Raw genomic sequence first — 22,390 nt, 5'->3', positions numbered from 1 at the left:
CATTGTGATGTCATCTTAAGAATTGTGATGTCATTCTGTTTGATGGTCAGGATCAATGTGATGAACAAGAATACACATTGATTCAATAAAAGATAAATGAATGTAATCTGTAGAGTGAAATTCATAAAAGTTACCATTCCTCTTATGCCCTTTTGTTGATAAAGGGCTTACATTTACAGTGTACAAGTAAGATTTCTGTAAGATCACCAAAGATTTCTGTGAGCATCAAGCTGAGTGGATGTTTTGTACTCTACTCTACTCTACTCTACTCTACTCTACTATACTATACTATACTATACTATACTATACTATACTATACTATACTATACTATACTATATTATTTTTGTACTAGTAGGTGCTAATCACATAGAACATTTGTAGTTGAAGTAAAAAAGAAAACATCAAAATAAGTGAGGAGAAAATTACTTTGGGCATGTTGAATAAGATGTTTTACCTGAAAAAACTCAGGCTGATTTTTGGTAAAATTTTTCCTGCGTTAAGTCAGTGGCGTTATCATATTAACCTGAGTTTTCAGTTTGTACCAGAGTTTTTCTCAGATTAAACGTTTTACACAACAGGCCCCTTATGTTCCTCCATAGACCAATCTTACTCTAAGTTTGTGATGAACAAAAATACACAGTGAGATAAATTATATCAATTTATAGAGTGAAAATTCATAAAAGTTAACATTCATTTTATGCCTAGTGACTTAATTTGCTGCTCTTGTATGTGTGACCCAGTTGTATTTTCCCAGTTGACATTTTCTTGTACTCGAGAGGACAGGCATGCACACACACCAACAAACATTTGGAATATTTGCCAAGAACAGTTTGCTTGAGAGCTAATCACTACTGAAACCTTCCCTTCATTCCTACCCCGCTATCATCCAGGTCTTGCTGCTGGCCATGAAGGACATGAACGTTCCCAAGATGACCACCACTGATCTGCCGCTCTTCAACGGCATCGTCTCCGATCTCTTCCCGGGCATTGACGCACCCGTCATTGACTATGGCAAGGTACAGTGAACCCTCTTACAGAGGAATCGCTCTGTTCTCTGTCAGGACTAGAGTTGCAAGAGGCATATCATGACTTAACTTTAGGATTTTCAACAACTATTTATGATAATTTGTTACAGATTGTCTTCAATTTATTCCAAAACCAGCTGTCTAAAGGCCATCACATACTATACAACTTTCGGTCGCACGACTGACTGACTTTGGATCTGAAATAAACAAGCGTGTTTATTCTGAGGTTATTGCGATTTATTTCGGATCCAAAGTGGGTCAGTCGTGAGACCAAAAGTGGTATAGTGTGTGGTGGCCTTAAGAACTATGAAAATTTGACAAATTCAAAGCATTTCCCGTACTCTACAGAATGAAGTAGACATCACTGTAATGCAGATGTTTTTAAAACAATTTTCTTTATGATAATTTGGTTTGTTCTTGTATGATGGTGTAGATGAAGGCAGTGATAGAGTCAGAGCTGCAGAAGGCTGGCTACCAGCCCATCCCCTCCACCATCCTCAAGGTCATTCAGCTCTACGAGACGAAGAACTCTCGCCACTCCGTCATGATCGTCGGCAAGACCAACAGCGGCAAGACGGTGTCGTGGCGCATCCTCCAGTCCACACTGTCCAGGTTGAAGAAAGAAGGAGACGACAACTACAATCTCGTCAGGGTACGAATGTGAACGTGATTCTCTTACTTACAGAGGAACATCATATATTACATTTCATTTATGACATAATTAATCTTATGTAAACAATGCAAATGTTGTATGGTCCTTCCAGCCATTCAGAATTTCGAGGAAAGAATCTGAATTTTGACAATTCCCAGCTCTTGTTTCAAGTGGACTTTCCTATTTTTCTTGATCATTCTATTACACACTTCTAACTGCTCTTTCTTTCCTACTTTTGAGCCAAATCATCCGTATTTTTCAGTAAGAAGGGTTGGGAGCTTTGGATGTGTCACATACCACTGTATGCACTGTTCATTCAATGAATAAGGAATTGTTGGCCAGGTATACGTACAAGTGGCAAATTTACAATAGAGTCCTGAAGCAACCAAGTCATTATCATTCCTGTTTTAGCAGCAAATTTAGCAATTCCCCCTTCCTCCATGGAGATGGTATATATTGCATTTGTGATGGGATGGCAATTCTCTGGCTTCGTGAGGATTTTTTTGAATAATCGGTCAATGAAATTCTGCAAAAAAGTGAAATCACTGCAGAATATGTGTCACATGCAGTGTGATGTATATTAAAAGATTTAGTGTGTAACACATGTGTATTACAAGTATGCTGTGTTTTTCATGATACTATCAGGTTTGGAGATGGCAGACAATTCCCTGAGTATCCGCAGATATTATACAACAACTGCATGCTGAAAATAACAATGTTTTCTCATTTAACAGCAAATCTGAAAAGTTCTAGTTCCCAGTTCAACAAATGTCTTCTTTTTTTCTTTTAACCATTGATGACGAGTCCTGAGTATACTCAGGCAAGTGTCTATGGGAAATGCATGTTGTAGCAAAATCAGCCTGTCCTTAATGGGTTAATCTTGTATGATATTCATCGACCCATTTTTAGCTCAGGCTTTTCATTGAATCTTGACCATTCAGTAAAGGAAGTACTGCTGTGTGCATGTATCATCTCACTGGACACTATTAATGGAAAGTGATCTTTCACGTAGCAAAGTAAAACTAACATGACAGTTTGTGTATGACTGAAGCTTTAACATTTTTTGGTTGATGCTATCTGACCCGTTCAGGAGTTCCCCATCAACCCCAAAGCTTTGTCCCTCGGTGAGCTCTATGGTGAATTTGACCTCAACACCAATGAGTGGACGGATGGTGTTCTCTCAAGCGTCATGCGCCAGACTTGTGCAGGTTTGTTTGTGTGTGGTTGTTAACCTGTTGGTATGTTTCGTGTCATTCTATCTTGTGTTCAGTCTAGGACAAAAGGGTAACATGTAAAGTTTTGAAAACATGAAACAGAAATGCAAGCAATTGTTGTTGTTGTTGTTTTTTTCACTTTACAATCTCCAAAGAAAGCTTTGTGCCATCATACACTCCTAGTTAGGAAGTTAGATTTTTTTATGAGCATTTTTGTCTCTTCATTCTCCCCCAACCATTGGGAAATGTAGAACACTCTGCATTATCAGATGTGTGCTGTTATATTTCAAAGTCCTTTTGCAAAATTATGATTTTTAACTAAAATGCTGCTAACTTATTCCCCCTTTGACTTGTCCTTTCCCCCAGAAAAGATTACTCACTGCATTTGAATGATCAAATGATAATGATGAAAATTTGTATAAGAACTTCAAGTCTGTGTTGTGTGCATTTTCTTTTTATGTCATCAAATGATATTTGTTTCTCAGTTTAAGAGCAGAATTTTGAAGAGAGGGTCAAAATGACAAAGTTGTAGTTTGGCACTCTATATGTGACCGTTCATCACAAAACGGACAGAAAGTCACACACACTGATTTTGTGTGAGGACTGAAAATAGGTGGAATGGGTCAACCGAGCCGATCTTGACTTTTTCATATTTTCTGGAAGAGCAAGTCTTCTTCTACATTGTGCTAAAATTTGGGATCATAAAACAGGCAAAAAAGTGTGTTTTCTAGCAGTTTATCTCGAACATTTTTTTTGGCAGAAAAGGGTGATATAAGTGTGTCTTTAGAGTCCTCTTTTCATTTCTTAAAAACCTCGACACACTCTCCACTTTCAACTCCTATAACTTTTGAAAGGATGATGCTTCTGCTTTGAAAGTTGGCATTAATTAAGGACAGAGTGTGTTAATAAGGCAAGCTTAATTTCCATTTGATCTGTAATCCCTTCATTGCTGTTACTCGAGTGACTTACATACTGTTTTTTGTCCCATTCATCACACAGCCAGCACGGCTTGGTAAGGATTAAGCGCTTGAATAGACTCTCTACTTCAGAGCCTCTTTTTCTCAGTTCACACTTTTCCTGAGTGTGTGCTTTCTTTCCAATCTTTAGATAGGTTAGGAAAATCCATTTGATTTATGTTATACATCATTTGAAAGCTTGAAGTCTGCTCTTTCAGAATGTGCTCCTAACTGAAATTTCGTGTCTGGCGACTTTTTGTTTGTTTTATGGTGCAGGGTCACATATAAGTGTAAACTAGCACAAGTAGTAAAATGAAGATGCAGTTTGAAAAAATGTCATCTTGTCTGTCTTCCCTTCCTTCCAGATGAGAAGCCCGATGAGAAATGGTTGCTGTTTGATGCACCCGTTGACACTCTGTGGATTGAGAGTATGAACTCTGTCATGGACGACAACAAGGTTTTGACCCTCATCAATGGTGAACGTATCGCCATGCCCGACCAGGTACATTTCCTCTCTTCTCCTGTATTACTGTTCAGTTGATATTTGCAATTGTATATCAATATCAATTTTTCTCTACATGACAATTTGACAGTTTCATATTTATGTCATTGAAAGTTATTATTTCATAGATAAAGATTAAACAATATGTAAAACAACCCATGTACAGTATGGAACATTTCCTTTTATGTAGGAGTATGAACAATGTAAAGAAGAAGTGCCTATATGAGCCTTTCCTATTTTGATTTAAACCATTTTACATTTCTCATGTTCTATAAATCTCCTTTCTAGACTCAGGCCCACAATATTTTGTAGACTGGCATATTATTCTCATCTTGCCATTTACCATTAAGAATTGTATGGCTTATTTGATATCGTCGCTGGGGTGACAAGACCTTGTATCTGCATTTTTGGTGAAAATGACTATTTTTTATTAATGGTCAAATAATGGGTTAAGTGATGTCCTGTCCAAATAACAACTGTCTTACTCCAAAAATGAAGCCACCACAACATGTCAAAGGAAAGGCTTTCCCATTCACTCTAGTGCTTTGGCTGCCATGTTTTTTGGCTCTCCTGAACATTTGACATTTTGTAGATACGAGGTCTTGTCGCCCCAGCGACGATATACTTAGGGATAATTAGTTTGTTTACAAAATTGTACTGAGCAAAATTAGTTCACAGTATGAGCCTATTTTTAAAAAAAAAAATTCTTCTTCCTCGCTAACGAATACACTTTTGAAAGTACAGGAGCACTGATGAGGGGAAACTGTTAATCATGAATGTCTTAATCTATCAAGCATTTATTCATGTGATTCGTAAGGCCAGTTACGAGCTCTCTTGTCATGGATACAGGCTTAACTACTGGGTTTTATTTCCTATCACCAAGGTGACACTATTGTTTGAAGTGGAGGATCTGGCCGTTGCTTCCCCCGCCACTGTCAGTCGTTGTGGGATGGTTTACACCGACTACGCCGATCTCGGATGGCAGCCATATGTCACATCTTGGCTTGCCAAGATCAAGGACAAGGTAGACATCAGTAGTTAATACTCCTGGTTCTCTGCATGCCTGCTCTTCTAGATCACTCCCCCCCCCCCCCCATTTTTATTTCATAGTCATTCACTGATTGGTTCATTGATATATTCATGTGTGTGTCAGTCTTGAAGGAAGCAGTTCTGGACAAGGTTGTTCATGTATTGATCAAGTACAACCAAAAGTTATGATCTGTTTTGCAACACATGTGTCTAAATTTTTACTACATATCTTTTCTTACATCCAGACTTTATTGTATTATGATAAAGAATTTATTCCAACAAAAATCACTACTACTTCAGCTAAGTTCCATTGATTCAATACTTCATTATGCTTTCATGAATACATTTTGTCATTGTGTATTCAATTTGTCGGTCAGTCAACATCACGGCAGTCAATATTATTTGCTTTTGGATTTGACACATTACTTGCTTTGTTTGATGGTTTGGAAGTGTGATTCTAACTGTGTTGTAGTCTATGCGATGACAAGTTTCCTTCAAAATGTAGTAATGACATTCAAGCTCTCTTTCTTCACACCCTTCCCTTTCCAGCAACAACAAGACATCATACAGCACCTGTTTGACAAGTACCTGGTCAAGATCCAGGACTTCAAGAAGCAGAACTGCAGGGAGCTGGTGCCGATCTCCGAACTCAACGGCGTCGTATCCTTCTGCAACCTGTACTCCGCCATGGCCACTGAGCAGAATGGGGTGAGTCAGGGCACGCAGTGACAAGAACATCGGATTACTGTGCCCCATTGCTTGTGGCGGGAAAATTGTCATGAGTGCAAGTAGATTAAAATGCAGCGTAGTTCATAAAGTTTGAAGATCTGAAGTCATATGATTTTTTCATGGGGCAGTGTATCCCCATCGAGTTGATGACAGGCCATCTCTACTCAAACAGGTGCTTTGAGATTGGTATGTAGATGTGATGGAAGTAGTGTTTGTGAAATTCTTTACATGGTCGATGTTCGATAGATGATTGCGAGTTCAAATTTTTAGCACAATGCTGGTTTACGGGAAAAGTTTCAAATACTGCCTATGGTGACATGCAAAGAATAAATCCTCCAAAATTGTAGAGAAATCAGACGCATAAGAATGTGATCATAAGCACATTAGCTTACTATCAAAACGTTTCTCAGTGTCTGTACAATTGCAAGCAAATTTTACTAATCTTGTGCTCTTAACTGCTCGTATCAAAAGGAAGCATTAAAGACAGAATTGGGCACAACTTGACAGCCCCACACTAATGTGCAGCGTAGAGGACAGAGCCAGGTGATGATAACTGATCTCCTCAGCTTTTTACATCTCCTCTCCAACTTCCGGATCACGAGATTGGATGGATGGATGGATGGATAGAATGATGGATGAATGAATGAATGAATGAATGAATGGATGGATGGATGAATGAATGAATGAATGATTGAATGAATAAATGAATGAATGAAAGAAAAATAGCCTTCATGAACGGAGTATCTACATCACTACCTTATTCATCTCAGGTGAACCCACACGACAAGGAGAACTACGAGCGCATGATCGAGCTCTGGTTCCTCTTCTGCCTCATCTGGTCTGTCGGCTGCGCCGTCGACGAGGACGGCCGCAAGAAGCTCGACAACTACATCCGGGAGATCGAGGGCACGTTCCCCAACAAGGACACCGTCTATGAGTACTACGTGGACCCCAAGGGCAAGAGCTGGTCTCACTGGGAGGACAAGCTGAGGAGTGGCTGGCGGTATCCCAACAAGTAGGTGGCTTAATTGCACGGAGGTAGCCCACCGCTCTTAATTTTAGCAGTGTGGTGGTTCGAAGAAGTTGGGGCTTGACTGGTACTAGGATGATTGGGAGTTTGAACACTGACCTCAGTTCTTGTTTCTCTCCAGCTATGACCACAATTATTTAAATCTCATTCACTTGAGCAGACAGAGAAACTGTCTAGCAAGTTATGATGTGGCTTGGGAAGATAGAACAACTAATGGATGTAAAAATATGAATGTTACTTATGACATCAATTCCTTCAGAAAGTATATATACCTCTTTGATAAAATGGAGTGTTTTCAGCAGGCAAGATTTATTTATACCTTCCATGATGAGAATTAGGTGTGGTTTTTCCTTATTAAATATAATTCCCTCAACTAGAATATATGTGATGTCTACGTTAACAAGATCAAACCCTTAAAAACTTATATAAAAATGACTCTATGCTCTGTACTGAACCCTTGTATGTTCAAACAGGTGATCATCCAATTAGGTGTAGTCAGAATAATTCACCAAAGTTTAGTTTTAGAGAGGTTAGGGGAAAAAAAAATCCTTTCATATGCATCTATAATCAGTCTACCAATGAATGACATCAACAAAAATGCTCATTGTGATCTGTATTTTTGCTGTTTCCCTAGTGCACCCTTCTATAAGATCATGGTGCCAACAGTGGACACAGTCCGGTACAACTTCCTGGTGCAGAGTCTGATTCAGACCGAGAAGCCCGTCCTCCTTGTGGGACCAGTTGGCACGGGGAAGACCTCGATCGCCCAGAGCGTCTGCTCCAAGCTGGACCCCCAGACCTACAGCGTGCTGACCATCAACATGTCCGCCCAGACCACGTCCAACAATGTCCAGGACATCATCGAGAGCAGGGTGGAGAAGAGGACCAAGGGTATGTTCCTCAGTGATTGGGGGATTACTTTTGGTCAGGAATATAGAGAAATAGAGATGATATTTGTTTTAGCTTCATGTAACAACACTGACATCGATAATGATAAAAATGATAAAGATGATGATAATGATGGCAATTTGGGATATTATGTTGGGCAATGAAAATAGAGGAAATAGGGATGATGCTCATGTTTGGTTTTGTATAACAGTGCTGACCTCAGTAGTGATGATGGTGATGACGATTTATGACGATTATGATTGATGATGATGATGAGGAGGAGGATGATGAGGATGATGATGATGATGATGATGATGATGATGGTTGTGATGACAATGCCTGCAATGAAGGTGACGATAACAATGCTAATGATGTTCGTAATGACAACAGTGATGATGATGATGATATTAGTTATGATGTTTCATTTCAACAAAAAAAGAACCTATCTCATGCATCGTTCTGCCATGTAGAAATAGAGATGGTGCGTATGTTTGATATTGTGTAAAGATACTGACATCAGTAATGATGATGGTGATGATGATTTGTGACGTTTATGATTCATGATGATTTGTGAAGTTTATGATTCATGATGATTTGTGACATTTATGATTCATGATGACGTTGATGATGGTTGTGATGACAATGCCCGCAATGAAGGTGACGATAACGATGCTAATGATGTTTATAATGACAACAGTGATGAGGTTGATGATATTTAGTTATGATGTTTCATTTCATCAACGAAAAAAAGGACCTATCTCATGCTTCTTTCTGCCATGTACCAACCATATCATTGGTTTCTCATTGTGACTCATTCCAACCTTCAGTAAGAGAATATACATGTCTATCTCCTATAGTAAGAGCAGTCACATCACTTTGAGGTTGATCATGATAGTTTGCTGTTGAGGTGCTTCCCTTTTCTCTCCCCAAAATTTACCGATGATCTTCTCATCAATTCAAGGTGTTTACGTCCCGATCGGGGGAAAGAAACTGGTCACCTTCCTGGACGATTTCAACATGCCAGCCAAGGACACGTTTGGTTCCCAGCCCCCTCTGGAGCTCATGAAGCTGTGGGTTGACTACGGCTTTTGGTACGACCGACTCAAGCAGACCACCAAGTACATCAAGGTACAGAATTCAAAGCTGGTTATAATGTATTGCTTATTAGTATCAATGTATAGGTGATATGACCGTGAGAAACCATCTTTATGTATTTGTACGGATTCATTGGTAATATGTGACCGTGCACCTCAAAACGAACAAAAAGTCGCACACACTGATTTTGCGTGAGGACTGAAAATAAGTGAAATGGGTCAACCTAGCCGAGCTTGACTTTTTCATATTTTCTGAAAGAGCGGGTCTTCTTTCACATTATGCTAAAATGTGGTATCATAAAACGGGCAGGAAAGTGTGTTTTTTTAGCAGTTTATCTCGAACATTTTTGGTAGAATAGTGTGATTAGGTGCGTCTTTAGAATCCCTTTTTCATTTCTGAAAAACCTTGTCCTCACTCTTCACTTTCAACTCAAATAACTTTTGAAAGGACAGTGCTACTGCTTTGAAAGTTGGCATTTATTATGGACAGAATGTGTTAATGAGGCATGCTTAATTTCAGTTTAATCTGATAATCCCTTCATTGTTGTTACTCTGGTGGTTTACTTCCTGTTTTTTGTCCCATTCATCGCACAGCCAGCACGGTATGGTAAAGATTAAGCGCTTGAATAGACACTGTACTTTAGAGCCTCTTTTCTCAGTTCACACATTTCCTGAGTTTGTGCTTTCTTTCCAATATTTAGATAGGTTAGAAGAGTCCATTTGATTTGAGTTATACATCATTTTAAAGCTTAAAATCTGCTCTTTCAGAATATGGTCTTAACTAAAAATTCATGTCTGGCGACTTTTTGTTTGTTTTGAGGTGCAGTGTCACATATGGGAAACTATTGTGCATTTGTAGTCGATGCAGAGATACAGTGAAATGTGATGATGAGAAACCACTCTGCATATGTATGAATATGTATAAGTAATGTGATAATGCAAAACCCATTGTGCATAATTGTGTACTAGGTGTTGAGGAAATGTGATAATGTAGAGATCATTGCGCATTTGAGTCGATGCATATTAAAGTAATCTGATGATGACAACCTGTTTTGCAGCTTCTTAGGAATATACAGTAGGTACAGTTCGACCTCGATTATCTGGCCTCCTTTTATCCGGAAATCTCTATTATGCGGACGCGTTCACGCAGTGAAGGACTCTTTTTTTCATCCAAAAATTGAGAATAAAATAGTGACTTTAACATCTTTTCATGGGTCTATTTCACTAATTTCATAAGATGTACGTGATAGGTTTCTCAATGCATGCTGTATCTAATGAGGTAAAACACGTATGATTTTCACATAAAGATATCGTCGCTGGGGTGACAAGACCTTGTATCTGAAATTTTGGTGAAAATGACTTTTTTGGATTAGTGGTCAAATAATGGGTTAAGTGATGTCCTGTCCAAATAACAACTGTCTTACTCCAAAAATGAAGTCACCACGGCATGTCATAGGAAAGGCTTTCCCATTCGCTCTAGTGCTTTGGCCGCCATGATTTTTGGCTCTCCTGAACATTTGACATTTTGTAGATATGAGGTCTTGTCGCCCCAGCGACGATATACTTTATTTTTGTGAAGAAGGAACTACAATTTTGCGCAGGCTAGCATAGATTACACCACTGTTGCGGGGTACGCTACCTGCCTAGCTGTCAGTGCACTGGGACGTCAGCTTGGACGGCAGTTATATACATTGACATTGTGTCTCCCATATCCGGCCAATTCGCTTATCCGGATGAGCACTGGTCCCGACACGGCCGGATAATCAAGGTCGAACTGTAATGTGATGTTGAGAAAGCATTGTGCATTTGTATAAATGCATGTCCATTTATTATTATGAAACCATGTTTACAGATAATGCAAAGGTAATGTGATATTAGAAGCCATTGTGCATTATTGTATAGGTGCATAGGCAAAGTATGATGAGAAACCATGTTATCTTTGTGTATATGCAATGGTAATGTGATGATGACAAACCATTGTGCATTTATGTGGGTGTATGGCTATGGTGTGTACAGGAAGATGGGACGCATGGTCAATGATACGGTAAATAAAATGTATTATCTCTCAATATCATCATCCATTTATCAATTTACCTATGCGTTATTTTCTCTTTCTCCAGGGCATGCAGCTGCTAGCATCCATGGGTCCTCCTGGTGGAGGGCGTATGGTGATTTCCAAACGGCTCCAGAGTCGCTTCAACCTCATCAACATGACCTTCCCTAGTGTGAGTAGACAAGTCTTCCTTCAAACAAAGAAGTGTTTGAAAGGGATGGTGTAGTTTTGGTTGAAATGGGGATTGAGGTTTTAACTTTTTAAAAGATAATCAGATATCACTTATATGAAATATTAATAAAAATACAAGTCCATGAGGAATTAGAACTGTTTGATGAAAATCTGTTTTGAATTGGCTGAAATATCAAAAAACAAAGCAGTCCTAATAAAAGATGGGTCCCACCTTTTATTAGGACCGCTTTGTTTTACAGGTACTTAATTGTTTTTTGATATCTCAGCCATTGATTTTCATCAAATAAACTTTTAATTCCTCATGGCATTGTATGCCTTTTAATATTTCATATAAGTGGTTTATGATTTTTGTGCAAAGAGTTAAAACTTCAATCCCCATTTCAACCCAAACTATAATATCCCTTTAATGCTGTACATTTGGTACCTCTTTGCATTATTCAAATCTGGCTGGCATTTCATGAAGTATTTTGTCCGACAACTTTGTCGGAAAAATTTGCTCTCAGCCAATCAGATGCAAGGATTTCTGTAGCGTTTAACAGTCTGTCAGATGAAATATCTGACAAAAGGCTTCATGAAATGCCTCCCCCCCCCCCCAGCCTCAATGCAACTATTTACAAAAGTTAGATGTACTCTTCCCACTGATAATAAAGCTGCAAGACTATTTTTATCACTATCATTATCATTATTAAAATATCCTTCCCACCCAGGACTCCCAAATCAAGCGCATCTTCGGCACCATGATCAACCAGAAGCTGCAGGACTTTGAGGAGGACGTGAAGCCCATCGGCGACGTGGTCACCCAGGCAACGCTGGAGGTGTACCAGGGCGTGGTCCAGAAGTTCCTGCCTACCCCGGCCAAGATCCACTACCTCTTCAACCTGCGGGACATCTCCAAGGTCTTCCAGGGCATGCTGAGGGCCCACAAGGACTTCCATGACACCAAAGCAAGCATCACCAGGCTCTGGATCCACGAGTGCTTCAGGTTAGACCTTCCTATTAACCCATTTAGGACGGGCTGATTTTGCTACAACGTGCATTTCCCATAGACACCTGCTCGAGTATAGTTGGGACTAGTGTTCAAAGAGTTAATCGCTGCCGCTTGTGTTTGCTAGCAATGCAGTCCCATTCTTGAAGACAAACTGCACTATTCAGGGACCCAAATATAGGCCTATTCCACATACCACACATTTTTTGCCATCAAATACTGAATTGCTTTGTTGTAAGGGTAAAGTTATTGAAAGTTGTTTTCTCTATTTTGCATATTTTTTGTTGGTTGTGGTGGGTTAACATTTCATTGCAACAGATATTTTGCATTAAGCCTAGGACCTATTTGCAAAGTAATGGTGATTTCTTGATATGAAATTCTTCTTTTTAATGAATTTTGAGTAGGACTTGATAAATTTTGATAGGCATGTAATCACTTTACAGTTTCGTTTGCATGGTGTGATGTGCAGCATAGTTTTATGCAAAGGAAGTGTGTAAACACACATTATGTGTATATCATACATCTTGTATCAAAGTTGTTATTGAAATTTATTCATTAGATTATTATTAACAGTAGATATTACATTGTTGAAAGCGCTATTAATTGTGTGTCAGTAATACGTTCAAATATTTCGATCAAGTCAAATTTCACAGGTAAGCGACCCCATCCATGCTAACTCTCCCAACCCCCTTTGAACAGATTGGAAATGAAAAAACTATAATTTACTGGAAGAATTTAACCATGCATTGCATTGTAACCACTGTGACCCATTCAAAACTACGAATTTGACTCCCATCCGCTAATATCATCCTCTTTCATGATAATCTCTGCAGGGTTTACTCTGACCGTCTGGTGAATGATCAGGATGTCGAAGGATTCACTAACATCATCAGCGAGAAGCTCGGCAACCTCTTTGACCAAACCTTCCACAACATCTGTCCCAACAAGCAGCCTCCTATCTTTGGTGAGACCAGTGAGATGAAATGAAAAATCACTTGATGGCAGGCAAAATTAATAATATGGATACAGATATCACCAGTCCACACCAACTTACCATCAAGCGAATGCCAAGATAAACTGCTGTCATTCAGCACATTGCATCTTTCTCCTTTACAGACACTCGTCGTTCCAAGCTAACAAGTCACAAGTGTTCCAGATTTTTGCACATGGTTTTTCAGAGTGTACATTATGTAATTGCCCTTTTCACCAAGAGATTGATTTACAGCATTCTTGAAATTTCACCCATCTTTAGTGACAGCATGCCAGAATTTATTTCTTTGAATGTGAAGTGTCATATTTAATAAAGAATGACTAATCATGAGACAAAATCTGTATCATCGGAGGCAACATTGAAAGTTTTTTAAACAAAATTCTTTTTCAAAGGCTGTTTGTATCCACAAGCAATAGCCTTTCAGTAGTGTTTTGTAGGGGGATATGTGTATAAATGTTAGGTGAAGGGGCTGCCAGTATTTAATATCATGTGACCGTTGTAACCATCAGGTGACTACATGTCCCAGAGTGAGATTCCCATCTATGAGGACCTCCAAGAGTTCACTCCTCTCAAGAAGTTCATGGAGGATGCCCTGGAGGATTACAACACGACACCTGGAGTCATCTCAATGGACCTTGTCCTCTTCAGGGATGCCATCGAACACAGTGAGTCTGATGCAGAAATTGCTCTTAGACCCTGGAACGTAGTAGTTGCAGAATGTTTGAAAACATTTCAGGGATGTCAGTTTGTAGACAAAAAGCTTGAATTAATTCCCTAGTAGTTTTAAAGTTCAGGCCCTTTCATGCAAAAGAAAAAAAGGTCCATTTTCAGATATAACAATGCTTTGTTGGATTGTATTCCATTATCAAGTTAAAGGCAACTTTGATACTCTGGAAGTCACCTTAATTGATGACAAGTTTCTGGCAAGTTTTAAGATATCTCAATCGTTTACCTGGATAAGAGAAAAACACATTTTTTAGCTAGTATGTTTTGCAACACAAACCATAAAATTTGAGTGAATTTCGCTTTCTTTTTACTTAGTCGTTAGGTTAGAGAGCTTATTTTACTAATTGCTTGTAAAGATTTCATGTTTGCATTGATATCAAAGATGTCCAATAATCATTTATGAATATTAGTGACTATGAACAGTTTTGACTTCATGATTTTCAAAATAATGCAAGTATGAAAGACTTGTGGACATAGTTTGAATGCATGTTTTGTGCTTTATCTTTCCCAGTTTCCAGAATCATCCGAGTCATAAGACAGCCCAGAGGGAACATGCTATTGGTCGGTATCGGTGGGAGTGGTCGCCAGTCTCTCACCCGATTGGCCGCGTCGATCTGTGAATACACCACCTTCCAGATCGAGGTCACCAGACACTACCGCATTACGGAATTCAGAGACGGTAAGCTGCCCTTTGAAGCTCTTGAAGATTTGAAGTCACAAATCTTCCACCCCCCCCCCCCCCCCCACACACACACACACACTAATGAGAAGTGAAGTAATATTCTAATCAGATGTGCTAGGGGGTGATTTTAGTGACAAAGTTGCGAACAGATTTGGTGCTTGATTATGCAATATTATGCTAATTTTCACTTTACTTGACTTTTCCTCTACTGACAGAAACACTGATAAAGAAAAAAAGTTAGCACTCCAGGGCCCTGTTGCATGAAATGATAAAATCAAACATAAATCAAGTATCAGCCAATTAGAATTGAGTGTTCAGGGATGTATGTTTGATTTCAGACTTACGTTTAATCTCAACTTTTTGTGCAGCAGGGCCAAGACATTTCTTTCAGAGATTTTCCAAGTGTTTATAAGTATGCAGACAAAATAGAAACAAAGTACTGTGAAAGTGGAAATTTTTGCAGTGTTGAAATTTTCGCGCAACCAGAAACAAGCGCGAAAATAAAAGCACGCGATTATTTTTGCATGCCGTATGTTCCAGTGGTTGATGTCTTGATTCCGCAGAATTAAAAACATGCAAAACTCTTTTCGTCTGGCCAAGCGCAAAAGATTGGTCATGCGAAAATATCCACTTTTACAGTACCACTTTATTATCATCTAATATTCGTATCTAAACAATAATGTCTCTTGTCATTTTCTTCCAGACCTGAAGCGGCTCTACAAGACAGCCGGTGTGGAGAACAAGCCCACCATCTTCCTCTTCAACGACACCCAGGTCATCGACGAGTCCTTCCTGGAGGATATTAACAACATCCTGTCGAGCGGAGAGGTGCCCAACCTCTACAAGTCGGACGAGTTCGAGGAGGTGCGCACCGAGCTGGCCGAGCCCGCCAAAAAGGACGGCATCCAGGACACGCCCGAGAACATGTTCTCCTACTTCATTGATCGGGTGCGGGCCAACCTGCACGTGGTGCTCTGCATGAGCCCCGTGGGTGACCCATTCAGGTATGAGGAAAGGGGAGATAGGGCATCACAGATATGACTTCTTGGCTGTCTACTGTATACGCCATATAATTAGCGAGTCTAAATTTTTGTGAATTGGGACTTCTCTACAATTGCGTGAGTTTTTTAATTTGCGGTTGTGGAGTACCATACTGAACGGAGAAATGTGTACGTGTGCGTCACATTCATATCGGGATCAGAGTCATTATTTCCGCATGTCTTTAATTTCTGGAATAGCAAATGACTCACAAAATTTGCAAAAATAAAAACCTCGCGAAATATTCGGCATATACAGTATTTTCTGTGGACCTTCTTTTAACATATCCTACTCTTTCATTTATTGAGTAGAGTTTGGAACCCATTATGGTGCATAAAATGCAAAAATTGCAAGTGCTACTTACATTGTAATTGAGATTGAGGATTCCCTGTGTTGTTATTGAATATGATGTAGACAAAATTCAGTAGCTACACTTTCTGTTCCTCTGACATTATACTGCCATCTTTGTATTGCATAGTTTGTTAGTTTTAGCATGAAGCAGTCAACACTCCTCCAAAAGTAAGCAGAGCTAAGCCCACATACTGCATATCAGTAGACTGTGACAGAAAGTACTGAGATTTTACCAGGAATTTGGGTAGGTTTTTACATTAATCAACACAAGCCAGTGAATGCATTTCAAAAATACCAGTTTGAGATGTAACCACAGAATATATTTGTAAGTACCCTTTAGTAACAATGATGCTGTGCTCTAATTTTCCCCCAGAAACCGCATCCGTATGTACCCAGCCTTTGTGAACTGCACCACCATTGACTGGTTCAGTGAGTGGCCCAAGGAAGCCCTTACTGAAGTGGCTGAGAAGTACCTTGAGTCCATCAATGTAGGAGAAAATGAGGAGGTAAGGCACCATACCTCAATCTTCATTCTATTCTTTGTATTCATATGAACACCTTTATGTATAAAGCAGTTAGCTAGTAGTACTGGTATGCAGCTGTGGACTGGTTTTCGGGGCATTGTTGATATCATTGCTCCGCCAGAGGGATCTAGATTCCGTGTTATGACCTGAAGGAGCTTGATCATTATGTCCCAAAAGAGGGCACTTTAGTATTATGGGTCAGTTTAGCACTATGGGGCAGTTTGGGTTGAATGAGGCTGCAGGCAGTTGCTCATATAAGATTAACTCCTCTGATTTCAGTCGATCAAAAATGAGGATTCATCAGGTTAGGTGAACTTTGTATAAATTTCCAATATCACATGACCTCATCCACAGTCCACTCTGTTGTTGAGTGCCAAGTTTTATGTCATGCACTTAACCTTCTTTATATTATATTAATGGTATCTTTATTCAACAAATCATTGATCGCAGCCTGAGGCTGAATTACAAATGATTTTACAAAAGTGAGAATATATATACACAGTATTACATAAATATACAAATGTAAAATTACAAAATCAAAATGACACGCAGGCTCACACAAAACAAGAACAATTCGAACAAGAAAGAAACTCTCAGACACTGCATACACAAGAAATAATGAAAATTTGAATTGACATGGATCATTGACCCTAAAGTTTCCAAGATAATCACTGCCAATCAGTACATGAATATTCATGAAATTCCATAAAATTACATTATACCTTAAACCATTTCCGGGTATGAGACAAAAAGAAAAATAAATTATCTGCAAAATCTAGTGCTGGAACATACAAGGTCAAAATGGGTCATCTGCTCTACCATGTTGGACAGTCAAAGAGTATTTAGAGAATTCATTTGATTGGTACATTTGGCAATGGTTACTGAGTTCAGGATAAAAGTACCATGTGCACATTTTTTTGATTTATCTTGATGATGGTACTCATTTTGTGTGTGGAATGAAATGTTTAATCAAGACTGCTAGGGTTCAATGAGGTAGAAATTGCCAGGGGTTTCTATGAATGACGAGTTAGAACTTCGCAGTCTGTTTCCTAAATTACAGCATTTTATGGTACCGCCATAACAGACAAATGACTGAAATAGCTCAGGCGTGGGATAAACCGTAGTACAACTGATTCAGCTTTCCACACTACCAGTCTGTCAGTTCACCTTTACAAATAGTGTAGAGCTGCATACTGTTGATATATGATACTTACACAAACCTGTAGGATTGTTAATTGCTTCAAGGATGCTGCTGTCATTTGGGTATTCCCCATCATCATATTATTTTGTCCTTTTCTTGTCTGTTCCCAGCTGAAGCCAAACATTGCCCAGATCTTCTGCACCATGCACCAGTCTGTGGTCCAAAGCTCCAGACAGATGCTTTTTGAGCTCAAACGTCACAACTATGTCACTCCTACCAACTACCTGGAGCTCGTCACTGGATACAAGACGTAAGACCAACTTTGAGCTATCCAAAAGTTCTTCTTTACAAGCACAATGTAAAGAGAAAATGGTGTCATTAGTTAATCAAATTTCTCAATTTCATATTGGATATATATTTTGTTAAATTGAGTATGAAAGCAGTTCTATTGCAGCAGAGCCCTTCAAATTAGAATCATACGGATCTACGTCATGTAGACAGGCATAAACATAAAATCTATTCAGATGTGACTTCTCTAAGGTGATACCAATTGTGCAAAAAGGATGATGATGGAGGTCACAATATGTCTAGGATGATTTCTAATAAATTGATCAGAAACAAGTAATTTAATTGATTGAGCGGAATTTTATAGAAGAACTGTTGTTTTCACTGGTTATGAGACCGCATAATATTCGTATTTCAGAGTAGTGGATGTGAAACAGGTAATATACTGAATTACAACAGATAAAATGACAACCTACTGAACCGTTTTCCAATTTCTCCGAACCTTTTGTAGACTGCTGTACGAGAAGCGCAAGGAGCTCGGTGACGCGGCCAACAAGCTGAAGAACGGCCTGTCCAAGATCGACGACACCCGAGCCAAGGTGGAGGTCATGTCCGTAGAGCTGGAGGAGGCTAAGGTCAAGGTGGCCCAGTTTCAGAAGCAGTGTGAGGAATACCTAGTGGTCATCGTCCAGCAGAAGAGGGAAGCCGATGAGCAGCAAAAGGTCAGTTACCTTCTGGCCCTTCCGTCTCTTCAAAGTTCTATTTCCGAGCATTGTCAGTTTAGTTGGAGAAGTGGGAGAATACTAGGAAAATACTTCTTTGTAGATATCATTGCTCAAAGTTTGTTTGATTTTGACATTTTTTGTGTGTGCACATACATGCTAGGTTTCTTGTTGCCTGACTCGCTAAACGGTATCACTGTATTTTGGGTTGGAGCAAGGGAGAATGTAGATGCAAAATTGCGATTTTTTTTTTCTTTTTTGGCAAAATGGCGCATGAAACATATTTGACATATGGGCAGACACTGTCATGTTAGCAACATTCTGGCACTAAAATTTTGTGATGCTCATGTGACTTCTCGATCAGTTTTCGATATCATTGCCTTTCTGCTGCTTTTTTATGCCTCCGACACGAAGTGGTGCCGGAGGCATTATTTTAGATATGTGATGGGAGAGAAGGGCATACAATTTATTCAAATCTTGTCACTATAGTGTGCCATGTTTGTTTTCCCTGGCCTGTAATTCTATGGGCTGATATACTTCTTGTGCAATGGATGTAGAAGTTGATAAGCAACGTTCTGTTTTGTCCTGTCTCCTCCTCCCCCCCCCCCCCCCCACCTCCCTGCAGTCTGTGCAAGCCCGCAGTGAGAAGATTGGTGAGGAAGAGGTGAGGTGTAAACAGATGGCAGACGCTGCCCAGCAGGACTTGGCTGAAGCTCTGCCCGCCCTCGCGGAGGCTGTCAAGGTCAGTCAGTGGGGAGGGTCAGTTGTGGGCTGAGGTGCCTTATTCATGAGACTTCCTTTGTCAAGGTCCCTAAGCCTGTCATGTGCAATACAGTATACAGCAAATATTTCGTAAGGTTTTTTTTTTCGCTAATTTCACGAGTCAGGTGCTATTTGTGAAATTAAAGACACATGAAAATATTCGCGAATTTAACCACTCACAAAATCATCAGGAAGTCCTGATTCACAAAAATTTAGACTCGCTCAATATATGGTGTATTCAGTATACTGTGAATGAAAACAGATCTAAACACACATGTGATAAACAGAGTGTAAGGCCTTCATTCAGTGCTATCTTTCCTAAAAACAGAAAGTTCCATTTTCATAAGAAATGTACACCTGTGTTTTATCTTGACTCAAATCAACACTTTCTTAACAATTTGTTCATCATAATCATAATAATCATCATCATCATCATTGTCGTTGTTGTCATCATCATCATTATCATTGTCATCATCATCTATTTCTGATCTGGGTTTGTGCTTGATAACAGGGGTGGCTGGATTTACCTCACTCGAAATTACAAAGTGGCCGTCGTCGTGGACCATTCATTTTGCACCTATACATCCCTCATATATGATCTGCAAACTAACTGCATTTCTTTTTCTGTTTGTTTGTGTTTTCTTTGTCCACAGGCTCTTGAGGCCCTGAACAAGAAGGACATTGGAGAGATTAAGTCCTACGGCCGTCCTCCCGTCCTGGTGGAGAAGTGTATGGAGGCCGTCATGATTCTCAAGGGCAATGAACCCACCTGGGCGGAGGCTAAGAGGCAGCTTGGTAAGGCTTTCAATCAATCCCACAGGATCAGAATAAATTTCTGAGGCTGTAACCCCATTTATGTGATATGTGACAAACTTGATACAGACGGATGTGGACACTAAAATGGCATACTACACCAGTCTTATCTTAACTTTGTATTGATCCTTTCCCATAAGCTCAACAATGCAGTAACGCAGTATGTTATCAAATGCATTTTGCATCTAGACAGCAGGTCTAATTCTAACAAGGATTTTTTGACTATTAGAATGTATTGTCTTTATATCAATGTAATTGTGAAGGTAGGCAGCCATCTTTTTGTCCATTTTTTTTTTCTGTGAAGATATCGGAATAGGAGACTAATATTGACTTTTGCCTTTTCACAGTTTTCTCTTAAAATGAAAATTTGTGCCAAGGAGTAGACATTGAGTAGCAGTATACCACTAAGCTCGGTAAAGTATTTCTCTATTCATGACAGACACTTTTAGTGTATGCTGGATTTGTCTTTTAAACTAAATTTTGTCTTTTTTTTTTTTTTTAACCCACAGGTAACCAAAACTTTATCAAGGACCTCGTCGAATTCGACAAGGACAACATGTCGGACAGGGTGCTGAAGCGCATCGGCCAGTACTGCAGCCAGCCCGACTTCCAGCCGGACATCATCGGCCGCGTGTCGCTGGCCGCCAAGTCACTGTGCATGTGGGTGAGGGCCATGGAGGTGTACGGCCGCATCTACCGCGTGGTGGAGCCCAAGAAGCAGAGGCTGCACAACGCCCAGGCCACCCTGGCAGAGAAGCAGGCCATCCTAGCCGAGGCCAAGGCCAAACTCAAAGAGGTATGTCTCCCACGGGGCCAGTCTCGTTATCTTGTTGAGGACAAGTCCCGAGTATACTCGGGCAGGTGTCTATGGGAAATGCATGTTGTAGCAAAATCAAACCGTTCTCAACGGGTTAATTAGTGTTTGAACTTGACCATCTCTCTCATTTGGAGATGAAGAAAAAAGTATAAATCTAAGAAGAGGAGAGATGTTCTTAAGATTTCATTCTGGTAACAGAAACTACCAATTAATTTTATGATCTGTTATGCTGTCAGAGTAATTGAGTAAGTAAGAAATTAAAAACTTATTGGTGAGGGACAGCATATGAGAAGAATTTTCCAAATAAATAAAGAATTGTTTTAAGAGAAAATAGTTTAACAAAGCACATGTGGTTTGGGTTATATAAGCTGTTGTATGTAATATAACTTGAACAAAGCTAACTTTACAAGGGACACCTCAAGGTAGACTTCAATAGGGAATTTGGCCAGTGCGTTTCATGTGTCAAGTACAGTTGATTGTTGCTACACCAACAACAGGAAATTGAATCCGTAATTGTCTTACATGTATGGCTGCACCGTCAGTTAACCTTATGGTGTGTGTAAGTCCTCCAATACACTGTAGACTGTGCCTAAGGCTGGGGTTGCGGTGAACCCTTTTGCTAGAAGTAGGACCAATTCGTTTGATGTTTGGCGTGGCTGACTCTCCTCCCCCCTCCGCCTTCTCTTCCTTCTCCTCGTCCTCTTCGTCCTCTTCTTCCTCCTCCTCCTCCTACTCCTCTACCTCCTCTTCCTCTTCCTCTTCCTCCTCATCTTTCTCCTCCTCTTCCTTCTCTTCCTCCTCCTCTACCTTCTCCTCCCCCACCTCCTTCTTCACCTCTTCCCCCTCCCCTCTTCCCCTTCTCCTCTTTCTCTTCCTCACCCATCCTCCTCCTTGTCTGCCAACAACTCACACTCTAACTCCAACTCCTCCTTCGTTGACAGGTGACAGATCGGATGGAGAACCTGAAGAAGCAGTACGACGAGAAGCTGGCTGAGAAGGAGGAGCTGAGGATCAAGGCAGAGCAGATGGAGATCAAGCTTGACCGTGCCGGCAAGCTGGTGTCCGGTTTGGCCGGAGAGAGGGACAGATGGGAGCTGAATGTCCAGGTAGAGTTCAGCAGCTTGACCTCATGGGAATCATAGTTTGTATATCCGGGGAAATTTTAATGTATACAAAAATATATTATAG

At 39.9% G+C, this 22,390-nt stretch overlaps 1 protein-coding gene across 1 annotated transcript in view; it reads left to right on the top strand.

Annotated features, from left to right (window-relative positions):
* Positions 1-22,390, top strand: part of LOC139740398 (dynein axonemal heavy chain 2-like) — an 80,909-nt gene that overhangs the window by 33,970 nt on the left and 24,549 nt on the right. The window contains exons 39-60 of the mRNA XM_071650991.1: positions 892-1,017; positions 1,460-1,678; positions 2,769-2,886; positions 4,214-4,350; positions 5,234-5,374; positions 5,929-6,087; positions 6,879-7,123; positions 7,773-8,029; positions 8,988-9,154; positions 11,241-11,345; positions 12,073-12,347; positions 13,184-13,314; positions 13,851-14,006; positions 14,579-14,746; positions 15,453-15,753; positions 16,512-16,644; positions 17,974-18,113; positions 18,600-18,810; positions 19,436-19,552; positions 20,226-20,367; positions 20,895-21,181; positions 22,144-22,308. Of these exons, the coding sequence (XP_071507092.1) occupies positions 892-1,017; positions 1,460-1,678; positions 2,769-2,886; positions 4,214-4,350; positions 5,234-5,374; positions 5,929-6,087; positions 6,879-7,123; positions 7,773-8,029; positions 8,988-9,154; positions 11,241-11,345; positions 12,073-12,347; positions 13,184-13,314; positions 13,851-14,006; positions 14,579-14,746; positions 15,453-15,753; positions 16,512-16,644; positions 17,974-18,113; positions 18,600-18,810; positions 19,436-19,552; positions 20,226-20,367; positions 20,895-21,181; positions 22,144-22,308 (3,900 nt within the window). The remainder of the gene's footprint in view (positions 1-891; positions 1,018-1,459; positions 1,679-2,768; positions 2,887-4,213; positions 4,351-5,233; positions 5,375-5,928; positions 6,088-6,878; positions 7,124-7,772; positions 8,030-8,987; positions 9,155-11,240; positions 11,346-12,072; positions 12,348-13,183; positions 13,315-13,850; positions 14,007-14,578; positions 14,747-15,452; positions 15,754-16,511; positions 16,645-17,973; positions 18,114-18,599; positions 18,811-19,435; positions 19,553-20,225; positions 20,368-20,894; positions 21,182-22,143; positions 22,309-22,390) is intronic.

Source organism: Diadema antillarum, unplaced genomic scaffold (assembly GCF_040938485.1).
Source record: "Diadema antillarum isolate AM-2024a unplaced genomic scaffold, OU_Dant_1.0 seq00000853_RagTag, whole genome shotgun sequence".
Taxonomy (NCBI): Eukaryota; Metazoa; Echinodermata; class Echinoidea; order Diadematoida; family Diadematidae; genus Diadema; species Diadema antillarum.
Note: the sequence above shows the minus strand (reverse complement) of the source record. Positions and strands in the feature narration are given on the sequence as shown.